This window comes from Cinclus cinclus, chromosome 15, assembly GCF_963662255.1.
Source record: "Cinclus cinclus chromosome 15, bCinCin1.1, whole genome shotgun sequence".
NCBI lineage: Eukaryota > Metazoa > Chordata > Aves > Passeriformes > Cinclidae > Cinclus > Cinclus cinclus.
In genome coordinates, this window is record NC_085060.1 from 3,391,614 (window position 1) to 3,413,980 (window position 22,367).

The 22,367-nt window shown below is 48.9% G+C and overlaps 1 protein-coding gene across 1 annotated transcript in view; it reads left to right on the forward strand.

Moving 5' to 3' along the window:
- The window catches only part of GABRA3 (gamma-aminobutyric acid type A receptor subunit alpha3), a 56,765-nt gene that overhangs the window by 10,452 nt on the left and 23,946 nt on the right, over positions 1-22,367 (forward strand). Inside the window, exon 4 of the mRNA XM_062503197.1 lies at positions 19,447-19,514. Coding sequence (XP_062359181.1) covers positions 19,447-19,514 — 68 coding nt within the window. The remainder of the gene's footprint in view (positions 1-19,446; positions 19,515-22,367) is intronic.

Consider the following 22,367-nt stretch of genomic DNA (forward strand, 5'->3'; position numbering starts at 1 on the left):
GTCTGTTACTGTGGGAGCATTAAGGCGGAGGGGCTGAAATAGTCAGAATAATTAAATTACAGAACTGCCTTCTCTTGAAAGTACAGTGCTCTCCAAACTGAAACAGGAAGATTTTGTCTGGCTGGCAGGATCCAAGAAGAAATCTGTTTGCAGTGGAATTAACCTATAGCAGTGGTAAACATTGTTAAATTGTCCAGATTGAAGTTTACAGAACTTTCATTTCCTAAAATCTGGATGAAATGTTGAAACTGTCCTTTTCACTTGTGGATAGCTTTTTGACCTGTGTACAATGGAGCTGCCTCATAAACATGATCTAGACCTGCTGGTTGTGTGAGAGAAACATGAGATGACAGAGTTGTCCTCTGTAGCTTATTATGATTTCTAGGGTTTCAGGTCACTGTTTAATCTGTTTTTCTGTCTTAATGTACCACTTCTCCCAACTTCTCATCTCTTCTCTCTGATCTGACTTCATGCTTTGTATTGATTACTCCAGGGAGGAATTTGATCCTTTCTTAAGGAAAAAAAAATCAACAAAACACCAAAATCCAAGTCTTATCTCAGATTTTTTTCTTTTTCTGAGCTTTCTTGATGAGTTTTAATTTGAAGCTGAGGCATTGCCTGAACAGCGTTTCCTTCTGTTTACCTTTCTGGGCCACGGGGACCCTGCTCTGTCTCATCAAACTTCTGAAGTCAAGATCTGTGAACAAATTAAAGAAAGGTTGTCTTCCCCTTGGGGGCAGCTCTCCAAAGGCAGTTTTGCTGTGGATGTGAAGAGCCCTGGTGCTCCTCTCTGGCACAGAATTCCCTGTGGTGTTGCTGTTGAAACCCCTGGTGCACAGCTCTGTGTGAAAAGCCTTGCATACATCAGAAGGCAGGCAAGGAACACAGCCCTGACAGCTGTGCCTAAGGGTGGAAGTCTTCTCTTAAATAAGTTATGAATGTGCTGAGGGCAACAAGCCTGTATCAAAGCTTCAGGGATGTCACAAGCACTCGGGAGGGGTTGGGAAGCCATCGTGGAAGGAGATTGATTGTTTTTGGTGTCCAACACCTGGCTTTGGGTCAGCACAGGTTCTTTGGGGGCATCTGGCAGAGCTGTGAGTGGGTCACCACACCAGGTCTGTGCCCAGCCATGCTCTGAAAGGGCAGCCATGTGGCCAAGGTCCATCACCAGCTGTCCTTGCTGTGCACACTTTGGGCTCTCCAGAGCAGCCCAACCAAGCCCCCGGGCTGAGGGGTTGTGATTTGTGAGAAGGAGAAGATGTTTCTGCTGCTCCTGTGGATGCTTTTTTTTAATCTGGTGCCTTCCCTGGTGTGTGTTTCCAGCAAGGATCTGCTGACCCTTCCTGCACCCAAATGTCTGGGCAAGAAGATTTTCCTCAGCGGGGAAAGAAATTTTTCTAGGAAAGGAAAGGCATGTGGAGGGGATTTTTGCCCCAGTAATACATACTGGAGTAACATCTCAGAGCTCCAGTACTGCCTCAGACACCTGCAGTGAAGCAGTGAGAACGTTGGGCAGCTGATCCCTGCCCGAGGGGAGCTGTGGATGTGTCAGAGATGGGATGATGGTGTTTGTTTATAAAGACTCTGGAAGGCGATAGCTGATGTTTCAGCATGTCGAACATGTGTTAGATGGGTTTAAGAACATTAGTAGATGATGTTATAGATGGCTATAAACTGCTTGTGAGGATGTCTTTATTGATCTGTTGGACTATGGCAGCTTCTCCTTCATTAGAATTTCCATTCGTTTAGTCCCATGTAAAGGATTTATAATGTGGCTTTGATAGGGATTGAGAAATAAAATTATTTTATCGGATGTAACAGAGTTTAAAAACAACTTTAATTGGTTTGTTCTGAGAAGCTGGTGATGAAACAACTGGTCAAATACGGAAGAAATGGCAGCTATTTTATTTGTTGAGCTAGAGGATAAAATGTTTGCAGCAGTTCGTGTAATAATATAGAGGTATTGTTTATGTCTGATGAGGCAAAGTCATTGATCGTGCTGGTGGTGAATTTCAGCCTTGATCCATCTGGAAGAAGCAATCAAATCACATCTATCCGAGCCCCCTGTGGAGGGGGATTAATGCTGCTGCTTCAGACCTGTTAGCTTCTTAATGCCCTTCCATTTATTTAAAGGTTATTGTTTGATTAAATAAAAATACTGAAGTGTTTGTGAAGGTGGAAGATGCATGGGGCTTTGGGGAGCGCTGCAAGACTCTGAGGCTAAGCTGTGCAGGGTTCCTTAAGTAAAGACTATTCAAAGACTATTAAAAGAGGGAAATACCCTGTTGCAGTAAGTGGCAAAGCTCTCACCTTGTGGGGCAGGAATTTCCTGTAATAATTCTTTGTCTGCTAACTTGTAACTTAACTTTAAAAATGTGCCTCTGAAGGATGTGCAACTAATGTTTATTAAAAAAAAGAAAGAGTACTTGTGGAGTACTGACAATTATAGGCACAGAGTATAGCCTGGAGAGGGATTTTAATCTGCAATTTGCATTGTGAGGAAAGGACACCCCGTCCTCTTTACCTTCTGGAAGGATATAATTCAAACCAAAGTGTTGAGAACAACAGGCATGGAAGAAGCATATGATTTTTACTTCCCCTTCTCTCCCAACCTGCTGGAAAATCCTATTGATGACAAAGTTCAGGCTGAGTCAGTGGATGGAACAACTCGTGACTGGAGCGAAATAAATTGTGTCTGAGAAGCCAAGATGCTGTTTTAATGTCGTAAAAGCCATTTCAGAGAGCTCAGGTTTGGAAGGATCAGTTCTGATACGAGAAACTTTGCTGAGGAAAGGGTCTGAGGACCATAACAAACCCCCCCAAAGCACAGCCTTTGGCTGTGTATGGTGCCAGAGGCTCTGCACAGAGCTCGCTGCATCCTTCAGAGCTCTTGTTGAAGAAGTTTTGTGTCCATAAAAGGGCAGATCAGGTTTGATTTTGCTGTCTTGCATTTGTACTCAATCATCTGAGTTCTTATCTTGTCATGTGGATGTCACTTTAGCCAGCTGTGGTCACTGTCCTGTAAAAAAAGAAGGTGCAAACTCTGTTGGGGTTTTTTTCTGCCCCCAAACTGTGTTTTCTCAGAAGGGTCTGTGCACATGTGGGAATTGAATTTCAGGCTTTTGTGCATGGAAGATGAGAGCTCTTACCTTTGGAGAGATGCACCTGGTCTCGCCTGAGAATTTGAAAACCCCTTTTCCTAGAAAAGGGCCTTGTCTGCTTTCATTAGGAAGGGTTAAAAAACAAAAGCACAAAATCTCCTTTCTTCTTCCCTAATCAATCTAGCCATCATTATGATAGAAGCTTTCTGATAGCTCTTTTTTGTCATGTAATGTCAATACCATTAAGTCCACTTTGGCAAGGGAAGCGATGTATAATTAATTTGCAAATCAGTGAAGTGGATGTGATTTTTATACAAAGGAGAAGGTCTTTAACTGCACAAGGCTTTGTGTGGGCATGGCCATGCTTGGATGGGACCTCCCTCGAGCATCCCTGTCCCAGCAGTTCCCCTGTGTGTCCCTCTGGGGACAGAGCTTCAGTGGGACCTATGTGCTGCCCTCCAGCAAAGGGACTGAGTCAACAAATAAATAGGAACCAGGTGGGGCAGGGCTGAGGTTAGGAGTGCAAGTGCCTCTGAACAACTGCCCAGTGAACTGTTTGAGCCAGAAAAATATCTTTTAAGACTTTGCCTCCATCCACTGCTTTTGTTGTTTTGGGTTTTTTAAAGCTTTGGTTCTATTGGAATTATTATTATTTTGATGCAGAACGCATTATAAAGGGAAAAAAAAAAAATCCAAGCCCTATCCGGACTGATTTGTTCCCAGAAAGATGTTCAATTTTGTATGTATAATTGAAAGGGGCTAAATATAGCTGTATTAATATTTATGGGCCTTATGTTGGAATCAATACAAGAGTTGCTGTTCAAGGCAATTAAGCTTTACCTTTTCACATGTAGGATTTCGGTGTTTGGAGATGACATTAGTGGTGTGACCTGCATCCAAGAGAGAAAACACTAAAAGCATGCCACCATCTGTGGAGTATGATACCCTGTATTTAGTGCTGTTTGCTGACAGGCAGTTTGTCTCCAGCGAGGCTGATCTCTCCAGAGCAGGGCTGCTGTCTTAATAGCAGGGAAATCAGGGAAATCAGTGCTCTGGGAGGCTTGCAGGAGAGCTGGCCCTGCTGTGTTTTGGGAGGAACTGAGCAAGGAGACTCTGGTGACATCACAAAGTGAGGGTTGCCCACCTCTGCTGCATCTGTAGCTGCTGGGCGTAAAGGGAAAGTGATGATGGTGGCACTGCATGGATCCCGTTTGTCTTCACACCACCCACACCCTGGAGCTGGAGCACGGGAAATGTGACTCTCGTGGGTGGAAGCACACGGGGCAGGGAGGGCTCTCCATGCCCTGTCCCTGGGCTCAGGCTCTCTGTGCTTGTCTGCAGGGCCAGTCACAACCTTCATGTCATCAAAGCACAGAGAAAGCAAATTCTGTCCGGGGTCTGAGCTGCTGTAGGGAGCGTGTGCACGGGGAATTAGGTCGGGGCTGTAACGATGAAAACAAGTCAGTTTGTGTTAATAACAAAGGCAAAGTGATGGTGTGCTGGATTTCTGAAAGCACTGCCTTTCAAGAGAAGGGTATCACTGGGATAACATGACAAGAATCCTGGCAGTGGCTGAATTGCCCTGCATTGCTGCTTTTTGGGAGCCGCAGCTCCTCGCTGCTCCAGTTAACAAAGAGCTGTTAGATGCTGTAAACCCTCTCACTGATAGCGGCTCTCTGAGTCCTGCCTGTCTCCTAAATTTGATCAACGTGTCAGGCTTTTCCTTTCTTCCATCTGGCTCTGGCAGCTGTCTTTGGGAAGGAGGGCTTGCAGCAAGGAGCCTTGCTAGGGGTTAACCTGCCCTCCCCAGGGCTGAAGGTGGAGATCTTCTCTGTGATGTAATCGTGGTGCTCATCCTTTCTCCAAGGACTCTCGGATCCTGAGTGGGTGTGTTTCTGTTCTTTCCCTGGTGTGTAGTATGTTTTGGTAGCTGGAAGCCTTTTGACCTCCTTCAGTAACCATCGGGGGGGGGGAATTTTCTATGTATTCTTACTGGCTTTGGCTGCTGGAGCATAATGGCTGCTTAAACAGGGAGGGAAAAGTGGAAATCAAAGGGCACACCTGCCGAGGAAAAATTGTGGGCCGTGCTTTCAGTGGTGGAAAACGAGTTTTCAACTCCAAGTGGCCCTTTGGAATTCCACCTCAGCTCTGGGGATTTGCCCCAGGTGATGCTGACCCCAGCACTGGTACTTCCAATTACTGGTGGCATAATCCTTGCCCAAAGGTGCTGGCTCCAGAGCATGGGAATTTTCCTTGGTGTGCCTGTGAGTGAGCCAGTCTCACCCCGTCTCTGTTCCTGAACAAGGGCAAGCCAAGCCATATATTAAGGAACAAGGAAATTGCACCAGTTAAATTTAAAAAACTCATTTAGCTAAAGCAGTGTAAGCGCCCATGAATATTTATCTGATGTTATGGAAGCGTGCGGACTCCCACCTACTTTATTAAATTGATTTTCAATAAAAATGCAAGTGGAAGATGTTTGATTAATGGCTGCCGGGACGGGACAATTAATATGAAGTCTGGAGTCAGCAAGAAGTGTCCCCTGAGCCTGTGTGTCCCTGCTTGAGGCTGGGCTAAGAAAACGTTTCCAAACTCCTCCGAGGGATCACAGCAATGTTTATCCACGTGGTTTCTGAAATGGGGTGAACAGGAGCTGCTCTTTGGCTGGTGCATGGCTGTGCTGAGGTCCTGACCTTGAAGCTAGTGTGTGATGTTTGCTCCCAGTATTCTGATTTTCCCTACTTTTCCCACCCTTTGGAGCAGGCTGCACCTGAGATTTAACCCCAGCAGCGAGCTCCGGCGCTTTGAGCAAGGCTCCCTGGGCCTTTGCATTTAAACATGCCTGGGAATAGCTCCATCAGCCTCCAGATCTGCTCAGCTCCTACCAATTTCCTCGCTCGGATTTGTCTCCTGGAGGAAGGCAATTTGGAGCTGTAACGTTACAGCTCTATTAAGGATCTCCAGCACGGGTTCCTGCCGGGATCCTCGCGGCACTGGTGCCGCCTTTCCGAGGAGCTGCCAGGAGACGCTGATCGTGGGGCAAATGAGGATTCCTGGGATGGGATCCTGCTCAGCAGGGGCACCTGAGCAGCCCTGCAGGGCCTGGGGGCTCCCCTGTCCCAGAGGGCAGCGGAGCTGGGGGCTCCTTGCAGCCTGGAAGAGAAACTCTCTGCTGGGGTCCTGTGAAAAATCTCTGGAAGCTGCTGTGGGAGGGATGCTACATCTCCCATTCTCTGAAGGGGTTAGCAGAGCCAGGGGTGCAGGATTTTGGGGGGTGATGGTTAGGGGCAGGCAGCGTGCTTTGGTGGGGCAATCAAGGCTGGGGTTGGGCAGGGAGGTGGTTCCGTCTCAGCATCCCTCAGCCCCACACCTGTGGGACACAGAGAGGCATCACGACACCGTGAGCCACTGAAACTGCTGCCCAAGTGGCACCAGAGAAACAACACCTGGGGCACAAATCCTTCCCCCAGCCAGGAGGGCAACCCCATGCCCAGGCTCCTGCACGCTGGGGAGCAGGATGAGCACTTTGATGCCCTCAGCCCTTCCCAGGGGGCACATGGCACCCAAAGAGCTGTAACCAGGTGGCACAGGGAGAGCATCCGGGGGCAGGGAGCTCCTGCTGCAGCACCTCCAGGATGGACAGGCTCGTGCAGTCCCTATTTTGCAGTACTTTGGGGTTTTCTCTACATGCAAATGTGGCAGCAGGGAATGGGCACAGACACTTCTGGCACAGTTGGGCACTGCCCTGCTGTGCTTGCTTTGCTGGAGTGATGGGAACAGAAAGGAATTAAAGAAAAAAAAAAAGAGGGGTGGGAGCAGATGCTGGGCATGGACAAGAGTGATGGGAACAGAAAGGAATTTAATGAAAAAAAAAAAGGAGCAGGTGCTGGCAAATAACTGCATGGCAGAAAAAGAGAGGGAGAGTTGTGGTTGAAAACATAAGCTGAGGAAAGGCAGATTGGCAGGCAGCATATTTCTGGAGACAGCTTTCTCCTCTGTAGGCTGAGTCACCTAAGAAACGTGTCAATAAAACGCACTCTCGGGCACTGTCTCTAATAAATATATATTTAAGAGAGACATTTCTTCAAAACTTCTGCGAGGAGATGTCGAATTCTGAAGGGATGGCATGAAAAATGACATCTCCAGTGGAAGCAGAGAGTTGCCATGGGAACTGGAACGCTTTGAACATACATCACTAAAACAAGAAAACATTTTTTCCCAGCAAAGGAAATTAAAAATTACATACATCTGGAGGCATCTGCCCTCTGCCTGTCTCTGATGGGAGTATCAGAGTACCATGCAGCATATCATAATTCATGTAGTGGGCAGGACTGACAATTCCATAGCAGTTGCTTAATTTTTGTGGGTAACTGTGATAAAAAAAGCCTTCCTGTCCCTGGGACAGGCAATGCTGGTGCCTGAACAGTGCTGGGGAGGGGGAAATTTAGAGCCAAAATGGAATTTCCTCTGAAATAGTTTTTCTCACCTGGTGATAAAACCATAGCCTGAATGCACAACTAAGCCCATCTTGCCACATGGGCATGAACCCACTGCTGCCAAGGTTTGCTGGCCCCATTTGGCAGCCAGGGACTTTTCCTGGGAATCAGGGGAAGGTAGGTGGGAGGGGATGTCCTGCAGGAGCACAGTGAGTGTTTGGGGGTTTATCTTGTGCTTTGGAGACTCTGTTTTTCCATGCAAGTCTGGGGCAGCAAAGCCAGGAGGAGTTATTTGCACCTGGCAGACAGTGTAATTCTTTCTTTCCTTTTTTTTTCCAGTACATTTCCTTTTTCTTTCTTTCCCGGTGCCTTTCTCAGTGTGTGGCAGAGGTGGCACAGGGTGAGCCCAGGGGAAATGCTAAATTGACCAGTGCAGGGCAGCGTGAATTAAATAAGTTTATTTGCACACTGTATTGGCATTGCTGCAATAAATAGGCATTGGCCATGCAGCCCAGTGAGCCGTGCATGACAGGGGACAGACAGCTCGGTGCAGAGCTGGGCTCTGCCACAGAGACCACGTTGGGGTGCACGAAGAAAGGAAAATGTTTTTCTGCACTGCCCTGGGAGTGGAGGTGAAGGATGCCAGAAGCATCACCGGAGGCACACTGGCTGAGGAGCTGATTGAGTTCTCTGCTGAAGGAAATGCCAGCCAGGAGCTAATGGATAAGGGGACCAGAGTGAAAATTACAGCTTTGCTCCCTGCTATGGTACTCTTGTGTCTTGTCTCAGTACCTGGCACTGGCCTCAGGGGACAGGCTTGAAAATTAAATGGGCCCTTCCTCTGAGCTGTATAGCAACCCCCAGGAGTCACTTTCTTCTTCTATTTTTTTTATTTCCATTTTTTGCCCATTACAGCCCATCACGTGTTCAGGCAATCCTCAGCCTGCAGAGCAACCTGGAATGAGATTCAGCCAGAGGCAGGGGCAGGGAGCACAGGGGCTGAAAGGCAGACGGGGAGACTGAGGCACAGCAGATCCTTCAGTGCATGCTCAGAGCCATGGTGCAGAGCAGCCGTGGTGGGGCTGGAGCCCGGAGCTCAGCCTGCAAACCTCATTCACTTCACTGAGACATCTCTTTTTTCTCTTCTCCCTCTGCAGTGACATAAATTCAATGCAGTGTGCGTCTCGTTTGGTTGGAGACTGTTTGGTTTGGGGGTCCTTCATAACAAGAGGGAGATTGAGAGGCTGGAGCATGTCCAGGGAAGGGAATGGAGCTGGAAAAGGGTTTGGAGCCACCTCAGGAGTGGTTGAGGGGGCTCAGCCTGGAGAAAAGGAGACTCAGAGAGACCTTATTGTTCTGCACAACTCCCTGACAGGAGGGGGCAGCCAGGTGGGGATCAGTTGCTTCTCCCAGGCAACAAGTGACAGGATGAGAGGAAATGGCCTCAAGCTGAGTCAGGGAAGGTTCAGGTTGGATATTAGGGAAAAGTTCTTTACTTACAGGCGTGTAAAACCTGGAACAGGCTGCCTAGTGAAGTGGTGGAATCACCATTCTGGAAGTGTTCAAAAAACACATGCATGTGGCCCTTGAGGACATGGCTTAGTGGTGGACATGGTTGTGGTGCTGGGGTGATGGTTGGGCTTGATCTTAGAGGTTTTTCCAACCTTAATGATTCTCTGATTTTTCTTGCATTCTCCTGTTTGCTTCCTGGCTTTCCAATCTTCGCAGCTGTTTTCTCTGTTGTCTATCAATGATTATCAGGTTGGCAACAGCAGTTTTGTATCGCACCTCCGTGCTTATCTTTTTCCTGGGGATTTGCCTGATGAATTGCAGAGCGCAGTAATTGCTTTACAAACGTCAAGGATGTTACTGGCGCTGATCTGAAGATTTTGCAACCCCTCTCAAAGCATGGTGGTGATTTCTGTTCAAGAAAGACTTGCTGAGAATGAGTTAACAAAAGGATCAGTGTTTTTTTTAGGAAAGGGAATAAGAAAAAAAAAATGCCAGGGCAAGTCTGCCTAAGGAAGAAGCTTCAGAGGCACATGGGGTTCATGTAGGTTATGGATGAGCCTGTTGGTTTTCCCAGCTGGGCTGTTCATGTGTAGAGGGATACAGCAATGCTTTGTTTTGGTGCCTCATCTCTCCTGTGTTTGCAACCTCAGCCACAGCACTGAGGTGCTGAACCCTCTGCAGTCTTTCCCTGAGGGTTCTGTTCACCAAGATCCTTTGACATGGTCAGCAAGAACACTGCCACTGATCCCTAAAGGGACAATTAACTGAATAAGGTCATCAAGGCAGGCACAAACCAGGACACAGGTGGTTTGCAGGTAACATGGAGTGGGTTTGCCCAATGCTGAGGTAGCAGACTGGCATTTTTGCCCTCACATTACTGCTCCTGCAGTACAATTCTCCTGGCTTTGGTTTCCTTAAGGCACAGCTGGCACCGTGGCATTGCCTGACTGCTCTCCTGTCCACAGGGACCAGCAGGGATTCCCTTTCCTGAGTTAAGGTGGCTTAGCCATCAAGGCCAGGCTTTAATACTGAGTATGTTAAATTATGCATGCTAATTTATATTCACACATTTTCCCATTGTATTTATGATATACAACAAACATGTTGATGTAGCATCTCCCTTCCATTACCACAGGGTCTCGGAGCACTGCAGAACCTCTAAAAGCATGCTCATACATACACATTCCTCCTCTGTCTTCCTGGCATCTGAGGGTGTCCTGAGTCCTTAAAATAGTAACAACAGTAGCTTTATTCATTCTGTCGTAGTTCTGTCTGTGGCAAAAATAGCACAGCTAATTTGTAGGCTCTGTTTGTAGTCTGTATGTGTGAGAATGAGGGGTGTGTAGAAAGCTTCCATGGCTGCACACCCTCCAGCAGTTGCTGCTTTTCTTCTGTCCCTGCTGGACTGGATGTTTAGCAATAACTCGCACCACATCCTGAGTCCAACCCCTGGATGTGCATCTTCATGCAGTGATAAGAATATGTGCACGTGGATAAATGGGGGGCAAGCTAAATTAAAACCCATTCTGTGGAGCCTTGTGGTAGGTTTTTAGCCAGGGCTTCTAATGGTGTAAGGCTTATCACACCCATCTTGCTGCCCTTTGTCTTCCATAAGCTTTAGAGCCTGCTGGCTGATCTGAGCAAAGCCTGACAGAAAAGGTAGATAACTCCAAGATCTGGAGTCTCTCCAAGATTTGGGGAATTATGAAGCTGAGTGGAAAAAGACCCAAAGCCGAGAGAGGTAACTAGGTGGGATCAACTGGTGTTAGGTATCAGAAAAACAGGGAGGAAAAGCTGATCTGTGGGAAGCAGGGTTGGTTGGTTCCTCTGCTGGTAAAGCAGCACCTCTCCTAGGCTTCTCTGCTGGATAGAGCTGTAACCTGCACCCCACACTCTTGACAAGTGTGAGAAAATGCCTTTCACCTGCATGGGAGGGTGTGAAATCCCTGCAGCACCTTCTACAGCAACACCTGGACTTGCCCAGCATGCCTGGTATGCCTGGAGTGCCCTTACCCAGTGTGTGCTGAGACAAAAGGGCAGTGCAGTGAGGGCAGACCAGACCACTGGGCTACCCGTGCTGTCAGCCCCATGGAAGTGCTGGGGAGGAAGTGCAGTTACTCACCCAAAAGGGACCAGCAGATGCTCCCTGTGTCCTTCAGCACTGTGCTGAGGACAAAGTGTGTCTGGGTGCTCTGCTTTAAGCAATAGTTGTGCCTCCATCCAGACTCTGCTGGTCATGGAGTTGTGTAGGTGTAGAGAGAGCTCAGACCTGGGTCAGAGCCACCAGCACATGTACAGCACATTTGCAGACTCCTGGGGGATTTCTCTTCCGAATACCCTGCTGATCTTCCCTGTGCAACACAAGGAGTTTGTGCCCAGGAATTAGACATCCATCTATGCCTGAGAGTGTGCCATAAATCCCAGACAAGCCATACTCAAGTGCTAACTGGGTCACTTCATGGTCCTGCAGCTCCTTCCTGCAGAGGACATTGGCTGCAGCCATGTGAGAACTCTGCATCTGCAGCATGTGGTGTGAGACAGGGAATAAATCTATTCCCTGCCTCAGCTCTCTGTGGCCTTGCTAAGAAAGGGAGCCAGGGCAGGCTGTCTTTTTGAGGCTTTGACAGGCATCATCTCACTTCATCTGTGCTGAAGAATTGAGCACATGTAATTGCAGACCATGCTGATCTCTCTCATCACGTGGGAGCAACTTCGTTGTTGGCTGTCTCTTGAGACAGCCCCTGAAATTCTTTTGAATTCCTCATTCTCCCTGAAATATCCAGGTTGAGGGAAGAAAGGAAAGAAGCACAGCTGGAAGTGACACCACATGCATAGCTGTATTTACAGATTGGATGATTTCTCTCTAGTCTGGCTGGAGGACACACAATTGTAGACACTGATGTGCCATCACACCAGAGAGAAGGTAGTAATTAATCACCATGGATCACAGAGCAGCAACTTGGGAACTGGCTGTACAGCAAATGCTGGCAGTGCCAGGGGATTGGAGCAGCAGCAGTGGGTGAGAAAATGCCTCGGCACCCCAGGATTGGGGAAACAGGCTTGATGCTTTCCTGGCGAGCAGCAGATAGCCTTGTTCCCCATCTAAATGCGATGTCCTTTTGATCATAGCCCTGCAGAAGTCACTGGAAGCATAACTGAGGGTGTCAGAGCTGTTACACAGACCCAGTTACTCTGGAATCAAGCAAATAGCTGGGCAAAACCGCGTGAGACAAATTGTTCATGGCATGGCAGAGCCAGATAAGGATCCAACCAAAGGTCTTGTTGGCAACCCCCTGCAGGCTCTTACTCACCCCTGCTTTTGCTGAGATAAGACATTCGTTTCAGACATTTATATTGTTTCTTTCCTTACTATGTAGTTTATTCTGCAGAGTACAGATTTCCCAGTGCTCTGTCCTTGGCTGACCCCACTTTGCAGTAGATGAGCATCCTGTCCTCTTTAACCACACTGTCCCAGGTCACCAGCCTTCATCCATGGACCCTGCTCATCCTCATCTCTGTGCTCCCTAGAGAGAGGCAGGTGCCATCAGAGGTGGTGAGGTCTGGGTCGGTAGAACTACCTGTGGGATTTCCTTTGGGGTTTTGGCTGCGTTGTGATGCTTCTGCCCAAGTGAATGCTCCTGGAGACGTGGAGGTGTTTCAGGTAGTTCAGGGAATTAGAGCTGATGTTGCTGTTAGCTCTGTCTGGCCTCTGAAGGGCTGGGCCACCTGCCAGCCCCCTGGTGACACTCCTGGCCCTGCTGGCTGCCATTTGGCACTGACAGGACCAAGACATCCTGTGTGTGTTCTTGCTGCTTCTTCTCAGAAGTAGAACATGTACACAATGCTGTCCACTTTTGGGAAAGGTGCCCAGGCTGAGCTGCCAGACAGGAGTGAATGTCTGTGATAGGAGACTTGGCTTTCACTTCTAAGCTAGTTATTTCATATTCAAGGTTGCTGGGGTGCTGCAACAGCCAAGCAATGTCTGAAAAGATGTATTTTTACTTTGGGACTGGGAGTTTGAAGAGGTTGCTCATGACCTCTGTCTGTATTATCTGAGATCCCCAAGTCATACTCAGCTGAGGAGAGAGAACGGCTTGTGCTGTGACCTGCCTGCACCTCTGCTCTCTAGCTCTGCTCTCCCTTTACCAGAGGCTGGAGGCAATGCCAGGAGATTCTCATGGCTTTTGCCACCACTATTCCCCAGCCTTTCCCTCCTGACCCCAGCAGAGCCTCTGCTCCCAGGATACGTGGTGTGGAAGCCCTCCAGGTGCAGTAGGGATGTTTGTGGTCATGACTTTAGCAATAGTTCATGCAGCTTTGTGGCCTGTTGTGTGGCAGGAGCTCTGTCAGTGTCCTTGGAGTCAGCTTTATCCCCTGGCTGGGCTGGACAAGCCCAGGAGGCATCAACAACACTGCAGTGATTTTTACTGAAATGTTTCCTTCTCTGCTGCTATTTCTGAGCTCCCTCAGAAAAAAAAAAATGCAAGAAAAGCAACTCTGATGTATGTGGGGGAGTCTTACTGCTCCCACAGCAGGAGAGCAGCAGTGAAGGCCACATCAGGGCTTTCTGGTGTGTGCTTGGTGATGTAGAATGTCTCCATTTCTGCAGCTTTAGGTTGTGGAGAGAGGTCACCCTCTCCTCTTGGGCACCTACCCCTCTGCTTGTGCCTCTCTGTCCTCTCCCAGTCACAGAGAAGGTGCCACGTGCCACCCAGAGATGTCCCTCCCTTCTTCAGTGTCTCTCATCCTGCAAGGAGATTCCATTCAGCTCCCACTTTCCAAAACAAGGCAGCACCACAGGTTAAAAGGCCTCCTGAAAAACCACAAGTAGGGACTGGGAAAGGCAGCCCTGGTGTGATGGGGCTGAAGCTGTCAGAAGGAGAGGAGGAACCCGAGGGTGGAGTTTCTGGCTGGGGCTATAGAGTGACACCTCTGAAGGAAAGGGCTGTCCCAGACTGTGGTTCAGCTCAGCTCCCGTGGGCTTGTGGAGCTTGTAGCAAAGGTCACGGAAACCTCTTTTGTTCCACAGGCTAAAAGTGGAAGGAAAATTGAATTCCCCCAGTGGGAGGCTGAGAAGGTGAAGAAAGAAACACACAAAGAACTTCAGTGTGCAGCAGCAAAAATTACTTTCTGCTGCTTATTAATTACTATGGCAAGGAGCTGGGGGGAAGGTATGAGGTGGAAGTTGGTAGCACCAGCTGACTCCTTGTGTTTCCCTTCCCAGAGATGCTGAGTTAGCTGGAAAACACCACCCTGGTGTTTTTTGGATGTCACCCTGGTGTCACTTTGGGTTGTGAGATGTGAAAGAGAGTAATGCTGCATCCCCTCTCTTCATGGTGCACTGCTCTCAGCACAGGCTGGGAATCCTTCCTGAACGGTTTTGTGTGTTTGAGGGGACCCTGAATAAGGGCACCTCAGAAATTCTTGACCTGAGGATAAATGGGGTTGTCTAGGAGAGAGTTAAGGAGCACTATCAGCTTGTTACTGCCCTTCTTAGATTGTGACCACAGCTGGAGATGGGATATTGGATCCCAGAGAAGAAACGTCTCCCTCCAGGAGCTGACTTGGAGTGGATTAAGGGTTTGTTCCCCAAGGTGCAGAAAATCCTGAACCCTTCTATTCTCAGACTGCACAAACACCAGTACAGTCGGGTTCGTCACCTCCGAGCTCCCTTAGGTCCCCGCACAGCCCTGGAACTGCGTGAAGGAGCTGCCCATCCCCTGGCTCATCCCGTTCCTCCGCGCCGGGGCTGTGCATCCTTCCTGACGTCAGCGCAGCATCCCGGAATCCCCTGCATGGAGCCGCAGCCGCTTCTCCCCTGCTTTTCGCAGCACGCATCACTCGGGAGCCCCCAGCGCCCGGCTGTAGGCACATACAGCATCCCGGCTGTAGGCACATACAGCATCCCGGCTGCAGGCACATACAGCATCCCGGCTGCAGGCACATACAGCATCCCGGCTGCAGGCACATACAGCATCCCGGCTGCAGGCACATACAGCATCCCGGCTGCAGGCACATACAGCATCCCGGCTGCAGGCACATACAGCATCCCGGCTGTGGACACACCATCCCGGCTATGGACACACCATCCCGGCTGTGGACACACCATCCCGGCTATGGACACACCATCCCGGCTATGGACACACCATCCCGGCTGTGGACACACCATCCCGGCTATGGACACACCATCCCGGCTGGCTATGGACACACCATCCCGGCTATGGACACACCATCCCGGCTATGGACACACCATCCCGGCTGGCTATGGACACACCATCCCGGCTATGGACACACCATCCCGGCTATGGACACACCATCCCGGCTGGCTATGGACACACCATCCCGGCTATGGACACACCATCCCGGCTGTGGACACACCATCCCGGCTCCGGGCACAGCCTCCGGGAATCCCCGCTCAGCGCGGCCCCGAACCTCCGCAGCTGGCTCACAGCCGGGCTATCACGGTGTGATTCTTGACTAAACAGGATTCGGTGTGTGCAGGGGCAGGTTTAACACGAGCCCCCTGTGCCCCCCGCCCAGGATCACTCGTAGCTCGGCAGCCGGGGTGGGGAGAGGCAGCGGAATTCACGTTCCAGCTCCGCCGCTGCTCCCGGTGCTCCCAAGGAGCAAGTAAAAATAGCTCTCCGTCATTTTGTAAATAATAGCTATCTCCTCCCGGGCACAGGGAGTCACGAGCACTCAAAGGGGGGATTGCAGGAGAAAAGGGGGTGCCTGCCTTGGGCCAGGGGCTGGAAGATTGGGAGGGCTCGGATGGGGGAAATGGGAAACCTGAAGCATCTCAGCGCCAGCTGCTGCTGGTTTACACCTTGTGCACAGCCAGGGAAGTGCCAGACCCAGCCAGTGCGGGGCTGCGGGGGCTGGGGCTGTCCCTCCCCTCAGCTCTGCCGGGGGCGATCGTGATGTACGCAAGCAGCCAGATCTGGGGCAGCACATTCCTGCAGGAGAGGGGTAGCTCTGCAAAAGCAGGCAGGTGTAGGAAGTGCCATGGTAACACCGTGGGAAGGGTTGTTTTGTTTGCCATTCGCACGGCAGATCTGCCCAGCTGTGGAGGATTTCTACAGGTGGGAGCAAGGCAGCCACGGCCTGGCAGGCAGAGAGCAGCTCTGTACCAGCCCTGGCTGACCTGCAGCACCTTGTTCTGCGCTCACACTTGCTCCAAATTGTTCCAAGGAGCATGGTGGTTGTGCAGAAGCTTGGGAATTAGCTAAGCCTATAAATGGGCAAAGCCCCCAGACAAGGGACTCAACCTAAAAAAATGACTGGGGAACATGGCATGATGGCATGCTGCTTGGATCTCTAAATTCAGTTCAAATATTGAACCTGAACATTTCAAATCTCTTGCTCTTCCAGTTTCATGTTCTTTTTTTTTCCCCTTTTTTTTTTTTTTTTTTTTTCCTTTCCTGGTGCAGCAGCTCAGTCAGGGTGGCTGGAAGGGTCTTGGACAGCCCATCAAGGGCTCTGTTGGGCAGTGTTGTGCCAGTGTTGTGACAATCCTTAGGGCAGCCAGACCTGGGCTCTGGTCCTTGCTCTGCTCCAGCTTCCTACCTGAACCCAGCCCTTGCATTTTTGTTTCCCTGGTTATAAACAGGACTGGCAGCATCCACCTGCCACCACAGCAGCCTTGAAAGCTCAACTCATGCCCATAAAAAAACTGAATTACAGGGAAGGATGCTACTAGGAAATGAAAAGTGCTATTTTGTGTTCTGCAGCAGTTCTAGGGAAAATGCCTGCCACCCTATACAGCCCTTAATTGTTAAATCTTTGCAGAGAACTGGGCAAGACAACCAAGCTACAGTGTGAGCACATCTATGGCTTGAGAAGAAAATTAGAATTTCCCTGCCATGTCTCTAAGCAGAGGCAGGAGATGCTTTTCTCTCAGCTTTCTCTTGCTGAAAAAGCAGATGCAGTTTCATCTCATTCAGGCTCTGGGTGGACCAGTGTGAGGGTAAGGAGCGGGGAGGCTGCTGGGGCAGCTCCTGATTTCTCTGCAGGTGGAGGTCTCACAGTCACCGAGCTGGAAGCAGTGCAGATGCTCTTGGGTTGTGGGATCACACAGGAAGAGAATCTCTGAGGCTGGAGCTTGCTCTGTTCTACTGGTGTTTTACTTATCTCTGGATTTCCCAGCTCTGCTGAAATCCCTGCCTGCGTAGCAATGATTTAATTTCAGAAATCCCTCCGGATCCCAGCCAAATCCTGCCCTTAGGAGCACATATTAACAGGGAGGGTTCAGTCTGGCTTTTGCCATGAGAGGTGCAGGAAGCTCATTTTTCTCAGTGCTGAGGGACATCAGTGAGCCAGCAGTGAAGCCCCAGCTTGTCCCTTCACTGGGTGCTGCATGGCCTTGCCAGGGGATAAATCTGGAGTCTGGAAATGGGGGATTCTCTTTAGACACGGGTTGTAATTAGTTATAAATATTAATAAGTTATTAATAGATTATTGAAGTTTCCTAATGCTATTATCTTTGATTGGATTTACCAGTAGTTTGAAAGGTCAGGAAGGGATCTCTGGAGCTCTGTTACACCCAGGTAACAGCATGATGAGGACATAAAGGCTCCTTTAAGGATTGCAGAATCATATCAAAAGGTGTCCAAAATTAATTCTGCCTTTTTGTCTTCTCCTGACTTCCCAAATCCCTTCCCCTATGCTTGGACCTAGCAGAGCACATTGGAAAGCACAGACCCTTCTGTGACCCCGTGTCCCTCTGGTGCAGGGAACAGCTCATCCTGCACCTCTCAGGAACTGCCTTCCCTGGCCAGGGGTGGCCACAGCCCCTGATCTGCTGTCCATGGCTGCAGAATGAATGCTGGGGAGGGGAGGGAGAGTTTTGTGTTTTCTCCAAGACATAATGAGCTTTCTCTCACAGCATGGGGTAGCAGAAAGAGCCTCGCATCACTAAATGTTCTCTGCTGTGTGCCTCATCTGGGGACTTGTTTGGAGGGAGACTGAGAATCCCAGAGTGTTTCAGCCTTACAGGATGGGCTCATTTTGTTTAGACTTCTGGGTGTTTCAAAAAGTGTACCGCATACATATTTCTCTTTAACCTTCTTTTTATCGCATCAAGACAAGATCAGGGGTTACTTATATAGCACAATAATATCAGCCACGGGCTGCATCAAAAGCTTCTCAGCCATAATAACTAAAGACATGTATACGTATATTTTAGCCATTAAGGAGAAAACCCTGCCAGAATGCATTATCTTATTTTGGGATATAAAACTTTGAAGCACAAACCTAAGCTTCATAGTATTGCAAAATAACTCTCAGGGGACAGAAGGATTTCCATAACTAAATTAAACAATGGGCCATCCAGGCCACTTGCAAGGCTGCTGCAATGGCCAAAATTGGGTACTGTGCATAAAACATGAGCTCTGCTTTGCAGCTTTAAATTGGTTCTTTCATTAGGAGAGAAGCTCTGAGCCAGCTAATGTCACACAACAGCAAGATCTATCCCTAAAGTGGGGAGGATTTATAGGAAGTGAGCGCTGAACTCAAGGCAGCTCATCCATCATGTTTTGAGTACAACCCAGTGGGCAGAGCATAGGACTGTAAATCTGGGAAATCACTGTGCCTTGATTTCCCTGCAAAGTGGGGTGGCAGCAGAGGTGTCAATTAGGAAACACGCCAAAATCCAAGGAAGTCAGGAAGGAGAGCTCTGCGTGCTGGTGGCTGTGTTCAGCACTCCAGGTTATCTGAAGGCACGTGGTTAAAATTGCCCCTGGTTTTAGCAGCTGGGCAGGCAGTGGGGCTCTGTGGCTTTACAGGGGCAGTGAAGCTGTTCCTCAGCATCCGTGAGGGAATTTCAGCCCGGGATGCAGAGGCAGCACGTGATGTGGGCGAGCAGCAGCTTTGTGAGAGAGAGGCACTTAGGAGAACAGCAAGCACGATGGCAGTAAAAGGCAATCAGAATATTGATTCTTTTTACATACAGATAAGCCTGGAGCTGTAACAAACCCAGGGTTCCCTAAAACTGCTGGAACATTGCTAGGCTGTTTATGTGGCTGTGAGACACAAAGGGATTTCAGATTAAAAAGGAGTTTCAAAGCACCAGGGCTTACCTCTGTATTGAAAACATGTGGATGTGTACCAGGATATGGATCATACAGGCACACAGGTTCTGTAAATATGCATTGTCTGGCCGTGTGGGACAGATTTGTCCTCAGTCTAAGCATGGGAAGCAGCAGAGCTGCCCTGGAGATGAATGTGCCCAATTATGAGTGATAAAATCAGCTGTTGTTTGGGGCACAGAGCACCGTGCCGAGGGTTCAGCAGAGCAGGAATAAACACCATATAACAAACCTCAAACCCTTGCTGCACAAGAAAATTCAGCTCTCTAATTGCTTTTCTTTTCCCTTTTTTTTTTTCTCTTTTTGTCCCAGACAGTGTAACTGAAGTCAAGACAGACATTTACGTGACGAGTTTCGGCCCTGTCTCGGACACAGACATGGTAGGTCATCTCACAGGGAGGGTGGCCTCTCCTCAGCTGCTGTGGATGTGTCCCACCCCCATCCCAGGACAGCATGGGCAAAAGTGGGATTTTCCTAGCTGGTGGTATCTCAGCTCCGGGGTAGACAGGAGTTGTTTCCCAGGTGTGCTTGGACTTTTGGAAACCAGGGGATGACTGGAGGAATGAAGGCCCACCTTGGGAAGAGGGGAGCATGCCAGAATCTGGTCTGGTTTGGTGGCAGTGTCAGAGAGAATGGTTCACCATCAAACCATCCTTAGTGCCCGAACCAGAAGGGAGGCAAAAGAAAAAACAGAAAAAGCCTGAACCAATTGCACTATTTGGACATGTTCAGGGAAAATAATTAATGAAAAGGCCTGAGGTCTGAATTTAGGCTTGTATTCCCACAACAGTTTGTCTTCTAATTAAAACAGGACTGTGGAGCATAATTAATAGTGAGGTTTTCTCAACAGCATTTCTTTCGGCTCGTATTCCACACTCACCCAGAGAAGGGTTGGCTGTGGGTGGTTGCTCAAGAGCTCCAGGATGCCACGTGAGGACAGTTGTGCATTCAGGAATGAGCCCCTCCTGCATGTCCAGCCCCTGAGGTGACCTGGTGCTGGCACTGCCCAGCCCAGTGGTGGGCAGTCCATGCCCGTTTTTGGGGAGGGAGCGAGCTGTCACTGGCTAGGCCAGGCTGGAGCAGTGTCCCGTGGCTCTCACAGCCCCTCCAGAGCTGCAAGGGTTGAATTTCCTGGGCTGGCATGGCCTGAACATCTTTTCAGCTGTCCCATAACAATCCTGTGCTGGTAAGCAGAGGAGCTGGGGGAGAATAAAATCTCTGTGTTTCATGGAGTTGCTCACTCCATCACTCAAACCCGTGTTGCTTTGGGAAGACCACTCCCTCCAGGGTAAGAAGTTAAGTTGATGTCAGTGTAATCAAGATTATGAACCTCATCTGAGTTCTCCCTCTCTCTCTCTTCTGCTTTCCTACCACAGCAGAGACCCATAATTATTCAGCAATCGTAGCCCTTGGGGAGTATCTGATAATTACTTCCAAGGTGGAGCATATTTGATTAAGGGAGTGTGTATAATGAACTGTGAAGAAAAAAATATATGAGGTATAGAAAAGAGGAAGGTATTCTCTGCAATGTGATTTGACAAAATGAATTTAAAATTAGGAAGACAGTTAAGGAATAACAAATTATTTCCCCTCCGCGTGCTTTCGTTCCGTGTATTTTACAAATGCATAGCGAATTTAGCGTTTTAGCTCTGCTGCTAAAAGCAAGGGAGAGAAACCCCATCTCCTCGGGAGGCGTGGGGAGGGCCTGCTCTGGGGCTTCCTTTCATCTCGGGAGCAGGGAAGTCCCTCCTTCCCCGCTGGCATCTCCCTGGTGCTGCGCTCCCACCCCTCCCGCAGCCCCTCCTCGGTACCCTGGGATGCGGCTCCAGCGCATCCCGGTGAGCAGAGCCTGGAATTGCCGTGATGGAGGAGAGGAGAAGGAGAGAGCAGCTGCTTACAGAGCGAGGAGGAGGACGTGGAGACCTTTTCACTGAGGTGCTCCATGGGACTCCTAATCTCTCTTTTGGTTTGGAGAGCAGAGTCTGATCGGACCTGATGCGCACCCCAGTCTCCAGGACTGAGGTCTTGCAACTTTGCCTGAGTCCCAGGGGAATTACACAGAGGAAAACAAAAACTGAAGGGGATTTTTTTTGTTTCATGGATGGACTCTGAGGACAGAGTCAGTCTTGATGTTTTCAATCACTTCTGTAGGCATAGAAGAGAATAATGCAGAGCTAAGTGTGCTCCTTGGAAAGGGTGAGTTGGGAATAATGCTTTTATGGAAGGAAGCATAGAAAAGAGTGGAAGATTCTGAACATGATTTCTCTTTTCTTCAGGAACAATTCCTAACCATTAAAGAAGAAAAGCAGGGCCTTAGAAGTCATTAAAAATGTTTTGCTTCTTTGTCTGGCACTTTTAAAATAGGAACAGGGGATGAGAGAGCTCTTCTCCTGATAAGGACTTTTCCCAAACCTCCTGGGACTGCACACAGGCTAGTTTCTTTGGGTTTATCCCAAGAAATAATAAATTAGAGATCACTTCCATGAAGGGGGAAAATACCTTGTATAGGGCCATGAGAATGTAGTATTTCTCTTTCCTTCCCCAGCCAGGATCCAGAAGGTTCATATTTGAGCAGGGGTGTCTCCATGGCCAGGGAGCAGGGATGGATTTATTTACTGAGATGCTTCCTTTCAGCTGCCATCTGCTGCAAAACCTGTAGGAATTTCTCTGTCCTATAGGAAAGTGATGCACAGCAGTTTTTAAGCGCTGCTGAGAAGTGCTGCAGGAAAGAAATCACTCGCAGTGATAAGTTTAGTTGGTCCTGCAGCCTCCAGGAATGCATAAATAAAGACTACGAGTCTGCAGCAGCAGGGAGAAGGCAGAACAGTTGGGACAGACAGGTTTTCCAAAGACCTCTCTGTCTCTAAAAGTGGTTTCTGAATCTGCATTCACTGAGTGAGGAGCTGGCCTTGGCTGCAGGGTTCCAAAGAGGTGACTTTTAGCTGCCCCAGCTGGAATTTGGCCTAGGAAATGGGTCTCTACACTGGCAGAAAGAAGAAGAAAAAAAAAAAAAGAAAAGGGAAATAAAACAAGAAAAAGAAGACAAAAGAAAGTCACAGGATCTTGTAAAGCCTGTGAAGTCTCCGATTCATGATTTTCTAAAGGTGGCCTGAAGAACAAAATAACATTAAGACAATGTCACGTGAGTCAAGTTAGGGGGCTTTTTTTGTTGTTGCTGTGGGGATTTTTGTTTTGGTTTGTTGTTTATTTTTTTTTCATGAGCAGGGATGTAA